The following is an 18,819-nucleotide window of genomic DNA, read 5'->3' as shown; positions in this document are numbered from 1 at the left end:
TGTTCCCCACCGTAATCATTTATTGACCATATACCGGAAACACTAACTACATGAATTCATCAATAAGTCACACCCACCACTGAGCGCCGCTCACTAACTGTGTTGAGCAGCTGACCTGTACGCTATAAACTCAGGAGTGCTGCCGCCATTGGGTCTGACCTATAAACAGTCTATGGGTCTGACATAACGCAGATTCATTAAAAGGCCAATACTTGATGCTACACTTTGAGCACTGACTGACCTGAACCTGGGGGCGTTTCTCCGAATGCACAATGTGGGGCATTTGCAGCAGAACTATGGTGAGTAGGACATTTTAGCTGATTATGCTTGTTTACAAAAGCCAACTTGAGCAAAAGTTATTGATATTGATATACTTGACTTCCGAACGATTGACTTAATGGTTGTGATTTGTCAGTTAACGCTAGGTAGCTAACTACCGCAAGGTGGTGAATGAGTTTTTGCTAGCTGTTAGCAAAGTTTGCTAACTTAGCTCGTAGAACTGAAGCAGATAGTTAACAGTTCACGTTAGCAAAGCTAAGTGGGTCAAAGGTGATTGTTGTGGTTCGGTAAGATTCAATACAACGTTAGCTAAAAGACACTTGAGGACAAGCTTGACCGAGACTATAATAACATATGTTAATGTTACTTAGTCTAACGATGCTAATTATACTATAGAAGAAATGATTGCAAAATAAACTCATTGTTACTCCTATAGAATGATGAGTAACAACAGTTTGCTATTCGGAAAACGCACCTGCTCGGAGTAACGGTAACATGTCTGAAGAGCATTTCAATATGATTGGACATAAACATAGTCCGTTCACATGTAGATTGTAGAATATGTAGATTACGTTTATACGACACTAACGTCAGCTGTTTGCTTGAGTGACGGATATCACAAATATATAACGTTATTCCTCAGCAGTTAATGGGATAACATAATGCAGCAGGAGACTTGCTTATAATTTTTGTTCGTCAGATGCTATAAAATAGAATAATTGAGCGATGGATGGGGGGGGAAACCGCAAACTAACTATAAATCGAACGTGCATTGTTAACCTTCTAAATATTACGTCATCCTCTCATTCATTTTTGATGTTCACTTTACCATTTACTTCTTCGTACTTTTGTCCACTGTAGTCGAGTTGAACATGAGTACAGGCTGCCCTCTACCGGTGACATGTCGCTTTTAAAGGGCGTCAGCTGTTCTGAGAACTGCTGCCAAGGAGCGGGCTCAGTGATGACAGATCACCTTCACTTTTTCGAGCGCGATCACAACTAAAAACCACCACGATTCAATAAAAAACAGCCCAAATCATAACCTTGCTTGAAACTCCTGTAAAACCATTATATATGCAATAAAACACATGATAAACATACAAAGTTTCATAATACACAAAGAATGTTAGATAAATATGTCACCAAATAGTGCAGGCGGACAACCACATACTCAAACTCCCATGTCAATTATGGTCGTTTCAAGGTAAGCTGAAACGATCATAATTATCAAATGTTTCTCAAAAAAAATGAAGAGTAAATAATATGGGTAAACAAAGTATTTCGTTTTTTAGGGGCACTGAATCGATTGGATTGTAAAGCTAATTATGTATTTTAACTAATTTAAATAACGTCTACTCGCTTAAAAATCATAGTGTATTTTTTATCACAATTATTCAAACAATGCAGAACTTGTGTATTACCCTACACTTTAAGGTGATTCACAATTGGGTTTTGTAGGTAACAAAGACGTACCATACCGAACTAGAGTAATATCACTGGCTAAATATTATCCTCAAAAAAGAGACAAGTGGGTTAAACAGAGATAGAACACCATTCCTAAAAAAGTCTTATAATGCAATTGTAATCAAAATAGTCACACTCTTATGCACACAGGTACGCAGTGTGTTACAACCGGACAACTTTCATCAAGCAACAGCGCCTTGCACTTCTACTACTCTGTACTGTTAGAAACCTTATCCTCATCCTCCGCTCTGTCTTCATCTTCTTCTTCAGACTGTATACATTCTTGCTGTGGGTGTGTGAGCGGATTGCAATATGTACTATCATAGTCCTTGCATCAAATGATAAATGGACTTGTACTTGTATCGCACTTTTCTAGTCTTCCAAACCACTCATAGTTGCCTGGGGAAATTATAATAACACACTCTTTCAACAAAATGACACCACAAAAGTATTTATTATCCTTTCGTTTGTCTCTCAGGTAAAGGTGGGGATGGCGAAACCCTGTGGCTTAATGAAACCCTGTCACTTGGTGAAGCCTGTGTCGGTGACTCGGGTCTCTGGCAGATACCTGACCCACCAGAAGGGACTGCCCAGTCTGCCTGTCCCCCCTCTGCAGCAGACCTGTGAGCGATACATCAGTGCCCTGGAGCCCATCGTGGAGGTGGATGAGCTGAAGCACACTAAAGAGCTGGTGGACGAGTTTCAGAAGGCAGGAGGGGTTGGAGAGAGACTTCAGAGAGGCCTGGAAAAGAGAGCTCGGAACACTGAGAACTGGGTGAGACTTGTGACTCTATGCATCAAAACCATATAATGCCTCCTTGACTCAACCTGTTTGCTTTCCTTCTCAACACAATTTCATAACAAAGTCCACTGACATTTGACTTCTTTCCTTTTAATAAACTATTCTCCATGTGATGTGTCTCTGTGTCTTTTTAGTTGTCAGAGTGGTGGGTGCAGGTTGCTTATCTGGATTACCGGTTGCCTGTGGTGGTTCATTCAAGTCCTGGGTTGGTCTTGCCTCGCATGAACTTCAGTGATAAGCAGGGACAGATAAGGTGATCACACATACAGTCTGCTCAGCTCTGTTTTTACAACCCTACAACCCGTTGACGGCAGTTTGACAAGCCTCCTTCAGAAGACCGACGGCAGAGATGCAGTGTGTGTGTTTGTGGTACCGTTGGCCTTTTACACAGTATGTCAGACAGGGAGTTGACCTGATCAGGTTTGGACGCACGTGGTTCAAGTTGATGCACATACATGAACGACAATGACTTTGTTTCTATAACAACTCTAGTTTATCACAGTGTCTATTTATTACATATTACCAGCACACAATGCACTTTTCTTTCATATCATGCAGCCGTGATCAGTTCTGTTTTTTTCAGAAAGTGCATTTTTAAAACTTGTAGATACTACCTGTATTTTCATCATTCAACCAACATCAGGATAAAAGTGAACCTTTAAATGACATGGATCATGTTCTCTCTGTTTAGGTTTGCTGCCAAACTGATAGCAGGTGTTTTGGACTTCAAGATGATGATTGACAAGTAAGTACTGTGCTTATAACCATCTCCTGATTGTCCTATTTCTGGTTTTGTCTCTTAGCTTCAGTTTGTTATTACTGCTTTTAGCAAAGATTTGCAGCCCTGATTGATTCTGCCTACTATACATTTCTTAAAGACGGGATCACGCCTCCACAGTTGGCCTGACAAAACCACAACTAGCACAGATATCACATTATATACACCATGTTTGATGCAACGTTACATCCAAGTTAGTTTGACTAGGCAAGGTACTGTTAGGTAAGGTAGCGACCTGGGGCCCCAACTAAGGGCCAAACGGCTCTAGATTTATTATGATGTTAAGAAATGACGAATGTGGAATGATGTTACTGTTCTAACTCATTGTACCCTGAAATAACTTAGAAAAGGCTCCAAAGCTCTCCTTGAAACTGGCCCGGCCGTCGCTTTACATTCTTCAGCATTCATGTAGCGTCAGCAGGCTATATCAGCATCCAGCAGGCTATATCAGCATCCAGCAGGCTATATACAGGCTATATCAGCATCCAGCAGGCTATATCAGCATCCAGCAGGCTATATACAGGCTATATCAGCATCCAGCAGGCTATATCAGCATCCAGCAGGCTATATACAGGCTATATCAGCATCCAGCAGGCTATATACAGGCTATATCAGCATCCAGCAGGCTATATCAGCATCCAGCAGGCTATATCAGCATCCAGCAGGTTATATCAGCATCCAGCAGGTTATATCAGCATCCAGCAGGTTATATCAGCATCCAGCAGGTTATATCAGCATCCAGCAGGTTATATCAGCATCCAGCAGGCTATATACAGGCTATATCAGCATCCAGCAGGCTATATCAGCATCCAGCAGGTTATATCAGCATCCAGCAGGCTATATCAGCATCCAGCAGGTTATATCAGCATCCAGCAGGTTATATCAGCATCCAGCAGGTTATATCAGCATCCAGCAAGCTATATCAGCATCCAGCAGGTTATATCAGCATCCAGCAGGCTATATCAGCATCCAGCAGGTTATATCAGCATCCAGCAGGCTATATCAGCATCCAGCAGGTTATATCAGCATCCAGCAGGTTATATCAGCATCCAGCAGGCTATATCAGCATCCAGCAGGCTATATCAGCATCCAGCAGGTTATATCAGCATCCAGCAGGTTATATCAGCATCCAGCAGGCTATATCAGCATCCAGCAGGCTATATCAGCATCCAGCAGGCTATATCAGCATCCAGCAGGTTATATCAGCATCCAGCAGGCTATATCAGCATCCAGCAGGCTATATCAGCATCCAGCAGGTTATATCAGCATCCAGCAGGCTATATCAGCATCCAGCAGGTTATATCAGCATCCAGCAGGTTATATCAGCATCCAGCAGGTTATATCAGCATCCAGCAGGCTATATCAGCATCCAGCAGGTTATATACAGGCTATATCAGCATCCAGCAGGCTATATCAGCATCCAGCAGGCTATATACAGGCTATATCAGCATCCAGCAGGCTATATCAGCATCCAGCAGGCTATATCAGCATCCAGCAGGCTATATCAGCATCCAGCAGGCTATATCAGCATCCAGCAGGCTATATCAGCATCCAGCAGGTTATATCAGCATCCAGCAGGCTATATCAGCATCCAGCAGGCTATATCAGCATCCAGCAGGCTATATCAGCATCCAGCAGGTTATATCAGCATCCAGCAGGTTATATCAGCATCCAGCAGGCTATATCAGCATCCAGCAGGTTATATCAGCATCCAGCAGGTTATATCAGCATCCAGCAGGTTATATCAGCATCCAGCAGGTTATATCAGCATCCAGCAGGTTATATCAGCATCCAGCAGGCTATATCAGCATCCAGCAGGTTATATCAGCATCCAGCAGGTTATATCAGCATCCAGCAGGCTATATCAGCATCCAGCAGGTTATATCAGCATCCAGCAGGTTATATCAGCATCCAGCAGGTTATATCAGCATCCAGCAGGTTATATCAGCATCCAGCAGGTTATATCAGCATCCAGCAGGCTATATCAGCATCCAGCAGGCTATATCAGCATCCAGCAGGTTATATCAGCATCCAGCAGGTTATATCAGCATCCAGCAGGCTATATCAGCATCCAGCAGGTTATATCAGCATCCAGCAGGTTATATCAGCATCCAGCAGGTTATATCAGCATCCAGCAGGTTATATCAGCATCCAGCAGGTTATATCAGCATCCAGCAGGTTATATCAGCATCCAGCAGGTTATATCAGCATCCAGCAGGTTATATCAGCATCCAGCAGGTTATATCAGCATCCAGCAGGTTATATCAGCATCCAGCAGGTTATATCAGCATCCAGCAGGTTATATCAGCATCCAGCAGGCTATATCAGCATCCAGCAGGTTATATCAGCATCCAGCAGGTTATATCAGCATCCAGCAGGCTATATCAGCATCCAGCAGGTTATATCAGCATCCAGCAGGTTATATCAGCATCCAGCAGGCTATATCAGCATCCAGCAGGCTATATCAGCATCCAGCAGGTTATATCAGCATCCAGCAGGCTATATCAGCATCCAGCAGGTTATATCAGCATCCAGCAGGTTATATCAGCATCCAGCAGGTTATATCAGCATCCAGCAGGCTATATCAGCATCCAGCAGGTGATATCAGCATCCAGCAGGTTATATCAGCATCCAGCAGGCTATATCAGCATCCAGCAGGTTATATCATCATCCAGCAGGTTATATCAGCATCCAGCAGGTTATATCAGCATCCAGCAGGCTATATCAGCATCCAGCAGGTTATATCAGCATCCAGCAGGTTATATCAGCATCCAGCAGGTTATATCAGCATCCAGCAGGCTATATCAGCATCCAGCAGGTTATATCAGCATCCAGCAGGTTATATCAGCATCCAGCAGGTTATATCAGCATCCAGCAGGTTATATCAGCATCCAGTAGGCTATATCAGCATCCAGCAGGTTATATCAGCATCCAGCAGGTTATATCAGCATCCAGCAGGTTATATCAGCATCCAGTAGGCTATATCAGCATCCAGCAGGTTATATCAGCATCCAGCAGGTTATATCAGCATCCAGCAGGTTATATCAGCATCCAGCAGGTTATATCAGCATCCAGTAGGCTATATCAGCATCCAGCAGGTTATATCAGCATCCAGCAGGTTATATCAGCATCCAGCAGGTTATATCAGCATCCAGCCTGACGCTCCGCCCCCGCTGCTGGACAGAGCGCTGTGTGCTTGTTTATTCAGAGTTTATTAACATTAAAGTGTCAAGTGTCAAACTAATTCGACAAAGCACTCCATGGACTCCTCAGTAATACAGCCACCAACTGTACAGACAGACAGACAGTGTTTGTTGGCTGGTGGCAGTCTTTTGCAAGTACTGTAGGTACTGTGTGTGCGGGTATGTGGACTGGCGACAGTCTGTGTATGTAATGTATGTATGCCATATGTTATTTGTATTGTTTTTTTAACAGCAGACACTGTATGTATGTTTCCAAGACAAATTTCCTTCGGGACAATAAAGTCTATCTTATCTTATCTTATCTTGACCCGACTGGCTATTGTAATGACATGATATCGTGGCTCAGTCAGTGTTTAAGTGCAGGTCTTGTATGTCTTGCAGTGAGACACTACCAGTGGAATATCTGGGAGGGAAGTCTCTGTGTATGAACCAGTACTACGAAGTGCTGTCGTCCTGCCGTGTCCCTGGTCTGAAGAGAGACTCTGTGGGGAACCACGCCAAGAGCTCCAGGCCCCCTAAACACATTACTGTAGTCCACAACTTTGAGGTGAGGAGCACTGGTCAAAGACCAGGGGCCTGTTTCACAAAGCAAGTTCAACTGAGTGTGGCTCTCTGGGTTACCTGACATCAATGCTACAGGAGAATTGGTATCAACCAGCTCTGTGTATTCTGCGTGTCAGTAGTCCAGTAGTAAAATGTCTTATGAAGAACAAACTATGAGGAATAAGTGGAGTTTTAATTCCCACATGAATCTGCCCATTTGTTGACCGGCACAGAGAAATGTGCTTCTGGGGTGAACAGCCAGGTTACTGCTCACATCACAAATGACACATGGCAACACTTCCACATCTGAGGTGTAATCTCCATTCATGGTGTGGGAGTTATCTGTATGGTCTCTCTTTGTTAGAAGTCTTTTTTAAGCCCAGAGTGGACACATCGTTTTAATCAAGGTCATTCCACTTATCTATTAAAAAATGATTACTTAACACAATGATTACTTGACTCCAGTGATCTGACTGGTCAGGAGGCAGGCTGTTCTCTGAACTGAGCTTGTTATGGGCAGATTAGTCTCGTTGCATAAGTTACCGGGGTGATATACTCCATCATTATCTTTGAAACCTGCGTTAAACCCAAAGATAGCTGGATAACTCACTGATCTTGCTCGGTTATACAGGCCCAGGTCTTCTGAGATTGTCAGTATTTGCTTTGGGGTCCAGTAGACCATTTCTAAATATCTTGTCCAGCTCATCTTAAGATTATTTCCTACAGTGTGCTTGTATGATTTCTAACAAATACCTGGAACAGAAATCTGCATGTTTGACTTTAAGAGACACAATAAGCTCCTTTGATGTATGTACAGCTTTATGTTCTGATATGAGAGAGAACACTAACCAGACAACAACTGCTATTATTTAGTCTTTGAACTCATTGAATCAACATGAATGAACTACAGCTGATGACGTTGTCCAGCCAATGTGACAACTGTTGAGTTAAAGTGAGAAGCCTGACGGAGTCTTTCTTGTGTTTCCTCCACATGGAATCAGTTTTATGTGTTGGAGGTGTACAACAGTGATGGGACTCCATTGACAGCTGATGAGCTCTGTGTTCAGCTGGAGAGGATCTGTAGCTGCTCACCACAGACCGACACGGAGCCTGTCGGCATCCTCACCACCCAGCATCGTGACTCCTGGGGCAGGGCCTACGTCACCCTCACCCAGGGTGAGCTAAAAGACCACTGCCATTGATCCAGCGCAAGAAGCTGGCATCTGAGTGGCTGGCTCAAGGCTCAAACAATATGTTCATGCATTTGATTACACAAAATCACCCTGTAAGCCTCTTTACATTTCTATCCAATCAAATTCAGACATCCCACCCCCTTCTGACACAAAATGATTTGCCAATCAGCTGTCAATTAAATGAGATATGCTGTTTTCAAGTTTGGTTAAATCAGTGATGGCGTAACAGTATTATTGTTATTAATGACTGCAGTAAATAGCCAGGCCAATAAAAGGCAAAAACTATACATATCATGAGGAATGGTAACAGAGTTTTGACATTAAAACAAATTACAATAACACAGGGATGCATTCCTAATATAGCAACTCTAAGTATATGCAGATATATCAGATATTTAGTTAAACTGTTGCTGCCTGATTACATTAGAACATCCTGTTTTCTTTGTGTGTGTACTTGATATGTCCAGATAAGACCAACAAAGAATCCGTGACAGCGATCCAAAGGAGCATCTTCACTTTGTGTTTGGATGGAGCGATGCCTCAAGTGTCCGATGAGACGTACCGCAGCAGTGCTGCCCTCCAGATGCTGCATGGAGGAGGCAGCCAGTGGAACAGTGGCAACCGCTGGTTTGACAAGACGCTGCAGGTGACCCACTGAGATGCACACACACACACACACATAGTGCAGTTATTAGTAATAGTTGGACTCATGTTTCCCTCAGACTCTCTACAGGCTCAGGCTGCTGCTCTGTCAGAGCCATGTTTTCATTTTGTCATGCTTGTGTGTTTCTTCCTGCTTTATGCATTTTCCTAGCCTATAAATGTGAGACTAAGTCCAAGACAAAGGCTTTATCGTCATGCTTTGACAACCTTGTTTTTTGTTTTAACTTTCACGCCAACAAAGCCACATTGAATATAGTCCCACAGGGGCTGTTTCATGAAGCAAGATTACCAGTTAAACTCGGCTTATTTCTGTAAATCAGGTTTTTTACCTAAAAACATCTGTTTCATAAAAGAGGTTTGAATAGGTCTGGCTGTAAGATAACGTGGAAATGTTCAAAAATCAGTTTCAGGTTAAGCTGACAGACCAAGCGGCAACCTCCACAGCTGAGAAATGCAGCTGAAGCTCCTCAGGTGGACAGTTGAGCCTGGCTCCTAAAGCGAGTCCATCCCCATGGACCTCCATGTTCAAATGCAGAAATAAAGATGTTTGCAGCCTGGTACCAAACACGGTTTTGGTCTCTAAAGCTAATATCTCCATTCATGACATCTGTACGGGGGGAGAACTTTTATACAACTCACCCATTTAAATGATGTTAGGGCTTAATGTTAAGTCCAGCTGTCTGCTCTGCTGCGTCACCCGGCCGCCTCCGCTCCACCAACGATCCACCTCTTTGACCCTTTTCAGAGTCAGCCTGTGTCGTCACTGTCAAGATGGAGATGACACACTGTAGAAAATCTGGACGTGGTCTCTGTGTCATGTGTAAAAGAGCCAGACAGTGTTATTTCTCTCTCCAGCAGTCCCTCAGTGCTGCTGCACTGCACTTCAGTTATCTACACAGTATTCCAGTCCACATGTGTGATTTTAAATCAAATGCTGTTAAACAACCGTCTTACTCGACTACACTCATGGCTGTGTTATCATGGTAAGGAATATGTTCTGACCTCTCTCACACTGCGTTTTGGTGAGAAACACTGAATGTGAATGTAACTCCTCGTCCCCTTTTAGTTGCTGTGGCTTTGTTTATTTATTTCATTTGTATTCTACTGGAGGTTTAATATGTACTGCTCCGTGGCCACAGACATGCAGTTTCGTCTTCACACAGCAGGTTTTTTTTCTTGTGAGTTAATATGATCTGCGTTCATGAATGAACAGGTTTCACTGATCCCATTAGGTCCTCTACTCCAGCGGTTCCCAAACTTTTTAGGCCGCGCACCCCCTTCTACATCCCGACCGGGTTCGCGCGCACCCCCCCCCCCCTTAATAAAAAAAAAAAAAAAAAAAGAAGCAACAGAGCCTTTTAAGCCTTCATAGCCGCATAAGAATCGGACCAATGAGAGAACAGTTTGCTCGCGCGTGGCATTTGTTTACAAGATTTAGTCCGCTGTTAAATGTTGCAGTGTGAACACAAACCGAACAAAGGAGCAACTGCAACATTGTATCATATTAATCCCGGAATCAGAACAAAGCAAACGAACTGAAGGTGTGAAAACGCCCTGAAACACTGCAACAAAGTTTCAATAACTTTCAGTGACACAAGGCGTCACTTTTAAAGAGCAATACGGATGCGAGCACACACGCACAGGCTCAGAGGCAGATTATCACATTTAATTTACAATTAATGAGCGACTAATGCAGCCAGGATGTCTTCGGACAAAGCATCGATGCGGTGCGACACAGTGTTGTTGGACACCGGGATCATGCACAACTTTTTTGCTTCTTTCTGCCCAATCATACATTCCACCATCTCTCTGGCAGCTGGCAAGCTCACGTCTTCAGTGATTGTGTGCGGTAGCCCCTTTCTCGCTATTCTGTAACCAGATATGAAGCCTGTAGTGCGTCATTTATAGACCAACACATGAATGAGACTCCAGTTGTTTTTGGCTGTTTTGTAACTCCTCCAATTTGGATATAAACAATGTAAGGGGCTTTTGACTTGCACTGGCATGCTTGGTGTTCAGGTGGCGACGTAAATAAGAGCTTCAGACTGTTAGCCAGAACCTCACTGCACACCACGCACTGTGGCTTTGGGGAATCTGCGTTGCCAATCCAAGTGAAGCCCAGACACAGATACTTTTCATCATATTTCCTCTTTTTTTCCCAGTCTGATGCTCACTCTCGTTTCCTCTTTTTTCACCTTGACTCCGCGATGGGCCGATGTGCTCCCGATTTGTCTGTGCTATCCCTTCATCCTTTCGGTCTCCTCCGTCTCATCTTCCTCTGACTCTGGCTCGATTTCTTCTCCCGGTCTCTCCCCAACGCACCTCTCCGTTCCCCTCGCCTCCGATTCCTCTCTCTCTCTCTGTCCCTCTCCTCTTTTACGACTGATAGCTTCAGATGTCCCACCTGACAGTTTTTAAATTAAAATTACATTTTTTTTTTATATTTAATATTATTATACCATCAGACCACCATTACACTTTTCCTCTCGCGCACCCCCTAGAGGCAGCTCGCGCACTTTGGGAATCCCTGCTCTACTCTATACTCTCTGAATCACTTTATTCCTGGTTCAGTGTTTTAGTCCCATTGAAGCCAGGCGTTTCACTACATGCCCTGCTTTATGAAACACCAACGTGGCTTACTTAAACAGACTTTGAATAGCTCTGGAATGTAAATACTGATGTAAAGTTGGTAATGAAGAAACTTGACCTTGTCAACAAATTCCTTTGAAGCAATTTCTTGTTTAATGTTTTGTTCTCTAAAAGTTTCAGATTTTTCTTTCAGTTTATTATTGGAGAAGACGGGACGTGTGGAGCTAACTACGAGCATGCCCCAGCTGAGGGCCCACCCATAGTGGCCTTGATCGACCATGTTGTAGAATACACGTAAGTAGGTCAAGGACTGATTCGACTCCGTAGGCGTCTTTTTGGATTTCCTCTTGTCAAGAGTGTCTTTGAAAGTTCGGCAATGCGACAGAGAGCACACAGAGACATGGACAGACTGATCACAGACAAACAATCCCACTTGGACAACTATGGCTTCATTAAGTGTCACTTTGTTTTTTCTCCCATCTCATGTGTCGCATCTTTCTTGTTTGTGATAACAGGAGGAAGCCAGAGATGACTCCGTCTCCCATGGTGGCCTTGCCCGTGCCCCAGAAACTACACTTCAACATCACACCTGAGATCAAGAAGGACATTGAGAAGGCCAAGCACGCCATGAACATGTGAGGGCAGATATGAATATGACACTCAGTGACCAGTAGATTGTATGTATACCAGTGGTGGTATACCAAGGCCTTCTCTGCTGGCCTAAACAGAATCACAAAGCTATATCTATTTTATAATTTAATCATTTATCTTAAATACACTACATGTATTATAATTTATAAAAATATTTTCCCCATTATCTTATGTTCTCATTGCACAGCGACTGTCTTCCTCAGTTGCTCTGCTTCCAGTGCAGCTTGTTTTAAGTAGAGCTTTTATCCAATCAGATCTCACCTCTGTGTCTCTAGGTAGAACAGAGGCCTGCAGACTCACAAGTGCATCCATGTGCAGGTTAAGTGAATGTGGACGATATTGTTGATTGTCATAGTGTTCAACCAATCAGATCTTTAGTTTGACATGTTGGGCGTATTCTTTGACGTGTTGGGGCGACGTGTTGGGGCGACTGTGGCTAAGTGGATAGCAGGGCCGTCTTTCAATCAGAGGGTCGGCGGTTCAAGCTCCGGCTCTGCTAGTTGCATGTCGATGTGTCCTTGAGCAAGACACTTAACCCCAAAATTGCTCCCGTAGTTGTGCCTATGTTGTGGAAATGTGATAGACTCTGAATTGTAAGTCGCTTTGGATAAAAGCGTCTGCTAAATGACTGTAATGTAATGTGTCAGAGCTGCTAGCTGGCCAACAACTACGTCATCATTACATGCAGCTCAGTTTTCAGGTGCAGCTCTGCAGTGAGATGCAGCGTGTGCTGTGATTGGTCAGTGGGCGAGCACGTGACTGACGTGAAGCGAAACTTAAAGTAGCCAACAGAGCGTAGTCAGAGTTCACATTGAAAGATATGGAAGCTTTACCTAGCTTTGTTTTTTTAACACTCAATGGCTGAAGGAGGAGAAATGGATTTGTGAGTTGGGATTGCATTGAGAAGCGACTGCATATATATATATATATGAATCCCAACTCACAAATCCATTTCTCCTCCTTCAGCCATTGAGTGTCCTCAGTCACTGACCAATCACAGCACACGCTGCATCTCACTGCAGAGCTGCACCTGAAAACTGAGCTGCATGTAATGATGGACAATGATGGAGTATATCACATATATACATACACACACACACAGAGTTCTCCCTATCTTGTCATTTCTTCCACCACAGACTGGCCCAAGACCTGGATATGAGGGTCATAGTATTTGGCCACTTTGGGAAAAATGTCCCAAAAGCCCACAAGATGAGCCCTGATGCTTTCATACAGATGGCGCTACAACTGGCTTACTACAGGTGAGATGCTGAGAAGTCGTGTGGAGATATGCCTGTGTTTGTATGCAGACATTTTACTCTTTACATTCTAAAGCAGGGGTCTCAAACTCATTTTCACTCCGGGCCACATCAGCGTCACGGTCGCCCTCAAAGGGCCGGTTGTAAATGTAAGACTGTGTAAATGTAACTACTCCTACCATATTGTTCAATAACTGTCTCTGCATTTGATTATTGTTTATTCAAGTGTGAAAATATTGTACATGCAGTTATATAAATGTAAAAATATATTTCAGCACATTTCTGTTATTATAACTTAAATCCTTTTAATTTAGGGTTAATAAACCCACATTACTCTATCAAAGATCAAACTATTGAAGAAAATATCAAAGAAAAGCTTCAGCCCCCCTAAAATAGGCCTAACGACACCCCTGGTTTGCACAATCCCACGTGAAGTATTTCATGTGTTGTAAAGACACGTTTAAAGTAGTCTTCAATGTACTCACAACACATTTCCATTTCAAATGTACAGTAACCAGCCAAAGAGCTGCTTCTATGACTGTGTTTAAGGAGCTCATAGTTATGACTTTCTATCTCATAATTTCGAATTTCTATCTCATAATTTCGACTATGGGGATATTTCTTTATCAAATCAAACTTAAATTTTTCTTTTTTTAATCTGGCTGGCGGATTTGCGGGCCACATAAAATGATGTGGCGGGCCGTATGTTTGACACCCCTGTTCTAAACCAAGGCTAAGCAGAGTGCTGCATGTAAAAAACATTTCTCACACAGTTGGGCTGCGATTCTTGTTTCCATAAACTGGGATGAGATGTTATGTGTATATTCAGTATTGCTCACTGAATATACACACGTAGTGTATTCTTTCACTCCAACAAACAACAGTGCATTTTCTCCCTCATGAAATGTTTGCCAGGCTGATTTTTCCTAAAGGACCAGATTTAAGGGGATTTATAGACAGAAATGTAATAAAATATTCCTAACTATGTTTTCATTCGTGGATAATCCCCTGAACTAAGAGTTGTTGTGTTTTCGTTATCATGCAATGAGTCCTTCATATCTACATCAGAAGCAGGTCCCCTTGGAGTCCGCCATGTTTCACTGTCATGTTTCTACAGGAGCCCAGAAAGGACAAACCAAACACTGGCTCTAGAGAGGGACATTTAAGTTGTTACGTTACCTGAAGGCCATCGTGGGGAGGGGAGTTCAGCCTCTCCACTAGATGCCACTAAATCCTACACGCTGCTGCTTTAACTGAATCCATGCATCCATGATAAGTAGCTAGTAGCCGCTCTGTCTCTCCTCTTGTCTCGGCAGGATGTACCAGTGCTGCTGTGCCACGTATGAAAGTGCCTCCCAGCGTATGTTCAGACTGGGCCGTACCGATACAATCCGATCAGCCTCAAGTGCCTCAGCCTCCTTTGTCAAGGCCTTCGATGACCCCAGCAAGCAGGTCTGATGAGAGGGAACATTTATTGGGACGTATTAGTATTTACAGCAACCATTTGGGCATTAAACTGACCAGCTGTCTGACATGGTAAAGCTGGGCTTAATTAATCAGCCTGAACACAAGGCTGGAGATGTATCGTTGCTTCTAACTACACGTGCACTCGATGGCTGCCTCAATGGTTCAAAGAGAACTCATAGTTGTTTGACCGCTGAGCCTGAACATAAAGTTTCAAGTCACCTTTTCAAACATATCTGAACCCTGTTCAACATTAACTTGCTCTAAGATGTGTTGTAACATTCCTGTCTCCTTCCTGTTTTTCACAGAACACAGAGAAAGTTGATCTAATGGTGAAAGCTGTAAACGCACACAGGTCATATACTACCATGGTGAGTATCCACAGGACCTGGATTGGCAGAGTTGAGGATAAGCCTGCTGATAGTCTATACTTTTTGTATTGTCAATAAGTGTAATGAGCAGACCCAAAGCAACAGTGAGTGTATCGGCTAACAAGTAGAGTGTGTGGACGTCTCTTCTTCCTCTGTCCATAGAGCTCCATTAAAACACATCAATGAGTTGCTTTAGACTCAGTCCCACATACACCGTCCTGCTGACTCAAACACTCACAAGAGCAACACATGTGGATTCATCCACTGCTGAAAATAGTCCCCAACAAACTCTCTTTCCTCCTGTCGGAGTAACGGTTGATAGAAGCTACAGTGACCAGCTGTTTCAGGAAAATAGTGTTAACTGCTGGTTGTTTGCAAAAATACAAATATATATATAGAATGATGCAAGCCTTATTCTTTTAGTCGTTAACATTTGGTGACTAACATCACATATGAAGGAATTCTCTCCATCCCCACAGGCGATCAGTGGCCAGGCCATAGACAGACACCTCCTGGGCCTTAAGATGGTGGCTGTTGAGGACAAGCTCTCCATTCCTGATATCTACACAGACCCCGCCTACGCCAAAGCTTTACACTACAAGTTATCTACAAGTCAGGTATATTCAAGGGGGGGCCACATGATTTATTTCAGGCAGGATCACGATCTTATTGCAATTCTTTTTCACGTTGGTTTTTAAGTCTCTTTTGCACATTATTGTACAGTACAACCAAACTGATTCCCCTACTTTAAGAAATATAATGTATAGCCCTCAGAGGTAACCAAACCTACACTTTCTTTAAAAATGTATCGGTTACTTATTGAAATCGCATCATCATAAATTAGGTCTAACACAAGTCAATTATCTGTCAAGAAAATGTGTCACTTTTAAAGCTGGTTCGTTTGTTTCTGCTCTTCTTCCAAAACTAAGGTGAAGAACACCGGGAGCTTTTTATGACTGCTGTGTTAGCGGCATGCTAAACTATTAAGAACACACAAGTTGCCACTTGGCCGGTGGCTGACAAACAATGTAGCTTTTAAAATGCTATTTTTTAAACCGAGCAGCTGACTCTCTCCACATAAACAAACCGGCGGTAGATTACATCACTTCCAGCTAACAATGAGGATCAGCTGTAAGTGAATATTCTCTAGTGCAGCTGACAACACTGAATCTGTCAGCATGTTAGCGCGTTGGTCACTGCAGACTGTTTGTAACCATGGGCTACCGACAATGTTATCTTCACTCCACCTGTCTGAGAAGAGACTCAACGGTGTGATGCCTGGCGGTGTTGGATCTATAATCCTAGACTCTGCTGCTTAAAGTTTCTGGTTTATTTGCAGTTTATTGTGTTTGCAGAGGTTTTTACAGCAGCATAGACCATACACCATAGAACTGCAACTAATAGAATCAGTGAAGGCTGATCGTGGAGACATTTTAATCCATCTCATATCGTCATATCGCACATTCTTGGTCAGGGATGACACTACCACTGCATATTGTCCTATGATCGAACACTTGGACCTAAAAGAACAATGGATGGAAAATATGCCTCATGTATTTAACCCCATGACATTCTCTTTACCTCACAAGGTACCTTCCAAGACGGACTGCGTCATGTGTTTCGGCCCGGTTGTACTCGACGGATACGGTGTGTGCTACAATCCGATGAGCGATCACATCAACTTTGCAGTGTCGTCTTTTAACACCTGTAAAGACACAAGTGCAGCACATCTGGCCCAGGCTGTGGAGGGGGCTCTCTTGGACATCAGGACACTGCTGGAACAAACACCAAGAGCCAAACTGTGAAGGTCCTCCAGGCTGTACGGGCTGAGTCCCATTGGAATAGGATGCCCACTCTGCCCACGCTGCAGCTGGTGGTCTGAGCCAGTCTTCTCCCCATGTTATTGATTGGTCGTCATGTGACCTGCCGTTCCTCTGGTGGAACAATGCTCACGCACATCACATTAATCATCACTTTTACAGACATTTGTGTAACTAATTATCTTGTTGATGGGTATAGATGGATATTTTATAATTGTATTATCAACTCATCACCTGATGAATTTATTCCTCTGTGCCTTCGCCCCCCACTGTTGTGGAGCCTGCCAGAGGTCACATGGTAGAACACTACAGGGCTGCACAGATCCAGTCTCCACAGGCTAATAATCCATGTGAACCGATTAATAAACTGAAATCACTGTTTTGGGGACATTTTTAAACAAAGATGTGCGTTTGACATTCAGAATAAATCCAGAAAATTGTATCTCTTTAAGAAGTCTGACTCAGAATCTGCTTTATTGGCCAGGTGTGTAGATACCTGTCACTGTAGATGTGCAGCTAAAGACGGGACAACAGAGCAGAAGAAGAAAGAAGATAAACATGTATAACGAGGAACAACAAGGTTCTGCGTCTACAATGACTTTTCTGTTAACAATGATAATAATGGTGCAGGGTGCAAACATGCTGACATAGACAGTGAATACATGATATGTAGAGTTTACAGTCAATTCAGTATATACAGAAGACGAGTACATCACAGCAGGTCAGACTCTGACTGTTGAAGGTCTCATGTCCTCTACTTTGTTGCCACATGTAAACTATGCATGAGCAATCCAATAGTGTGTGTGTGTGTGTGTGTGTGTGTGTGTGTGTGTGTGTGTGTGTGTGTGTGTGTGTGTGTGTGTGTGTGTGTGTGTGTGTGTGTGTGTGTGTGTGTGTGTGTGTGTGTGTGTGTGTGTGTGTGTGTGTGTCAGGTTATCAGAAGTCTTATTTATGGCTGCGATGAACACGTCTTTACTGAGCTTTTTGTTTTTTTTGTTCTTTCAATTTGCACTTCATGAATCTGTGTTCACAGATTGCTACACTGGACCTGCAGTCAAATCTATGCTCGTTAATCTTTTTATTAACATGTGCGCCGTGATTACCTCTTACATGGCGGTTACAGCCGATAACACTGTGTGGAGGCAATCCTTACATCATAGCTATGCTCTGAAATTTGAATTTAGCACCTTTTGATTGTCTCCAACATGACCCCTAACAGGTGGCAGTATTACATGCTGTATTGATGTCTTCCTTTTTTTTCATAGTGCAACTGACGGTCAAAAAGTCCGAATTGAATCTTAACAACAGGATCTTTATTGATCGTATCAGTTTAAAGCAGCCATGTTTGAAATGATGGAATATTACCTCGTTTTTGTGATGTCCCACATATTGTTTAAACATTTGTAATGAATCTGAATCTTCCTCAGATTTGTATTGGCCAGTGTGCATTTCATCATGCTTGTTGCAGGATAGCATACAGAAGGTGTAATTATCCTGAAAGCATAATGAAGATCATGGAAGGATAGTCTGGTAAGAAAACTGCATAATATGGAGCACGTGATGGGTCGTTCCCATTGTTCAACACTTCCAAATGAAATGCACATTTTTCAAAGCACCTGCTGTGCCTTATTGCTTATTGCTGGTTTTAGTGAAGCACCATTTGCTTTTCAGTCCCGTCTTGATGCACGACTGACACAGTTGATGCCAGCAAATACCATGGAATAGTGAGATTTTATGAACCCA

The 18,819-nt window shown here is 43.1% G+C and overlaps 1 protein-coding gene across 1 annotated transcript; it reads left to right on the top strand.

Annotated features, from left to right (window-relative positions):
• The first annotated feature begins 111 nt into the window (after nt 1–111).
• On the top strand, nt 112–17,530 carry crata (carnitine O-acetyltransferase a). Its single transcript, XM_079290054.1, has 14 exons — nt 112–299; nt 2,222–2,518; nt 2,680–2,798; nt 3,237–3,290; nt 6,908–7,073; nt 8,071–8,245; nt 8,730–8,908; nt 11,708–11,808; nt 12,030–12,149; nt 13,302–13,424; nt 14,738–14,873; nt 15,194–15,256; nt 15,736–15,873; nt 16,846–17,530. The coding sequence occupies exons 1-14, from the start codon at nt 273–275 to the stop codon at nt 17,059–17,061; spliced, it is 1,914 nt and encodes a 637-aa protein (XP_079146180.1). The 5' UTR covers nt 112–272; the 3' UTR covers nt 17,062–17,530.
• Nucleotides 17,531–18,819: the final 1,289 nt, after the last annotated feature.

This window comes from Melanostigma gelatinosum (genome assembly GCF_949748355.1).
Source record: "Melanostigma gelatinosum genome assembly, chromosome: 18".
Classification (NCBI taxonomy): Eukaryota; Metazoa; Chordata; class Actinopteri; order Perciformes; family Zoarcidae; genus Melanostigma; species Melanostigma gelatinosum.
The sequence above is the reverse complement of the archived record's forward strand: the minus strand, read 5'-3'. Positions and strand labels throughout refer to the sequence as shown.

Coding starts and splice junctions, on each gene's coding strand:
- crata (XM_079290054.1), top strand. CDS start 273: ATGTGGGGCATTTGCAGCAGAACTATG. Junction 300..2,221: donor GCATTTGCAGCAGAACTATG/GTGAGTAGGACA, acceptor TTTGTCTCTCAG/GTAAAGGTGGGGATGGCGAA. Junction 13,425..14,737: donor CTACAACTGGCTTACTACAG/GTGAGATGCTGA, acceptor TTGTCTCGGCAG/GATGTACCAGTGCTGCTGTG.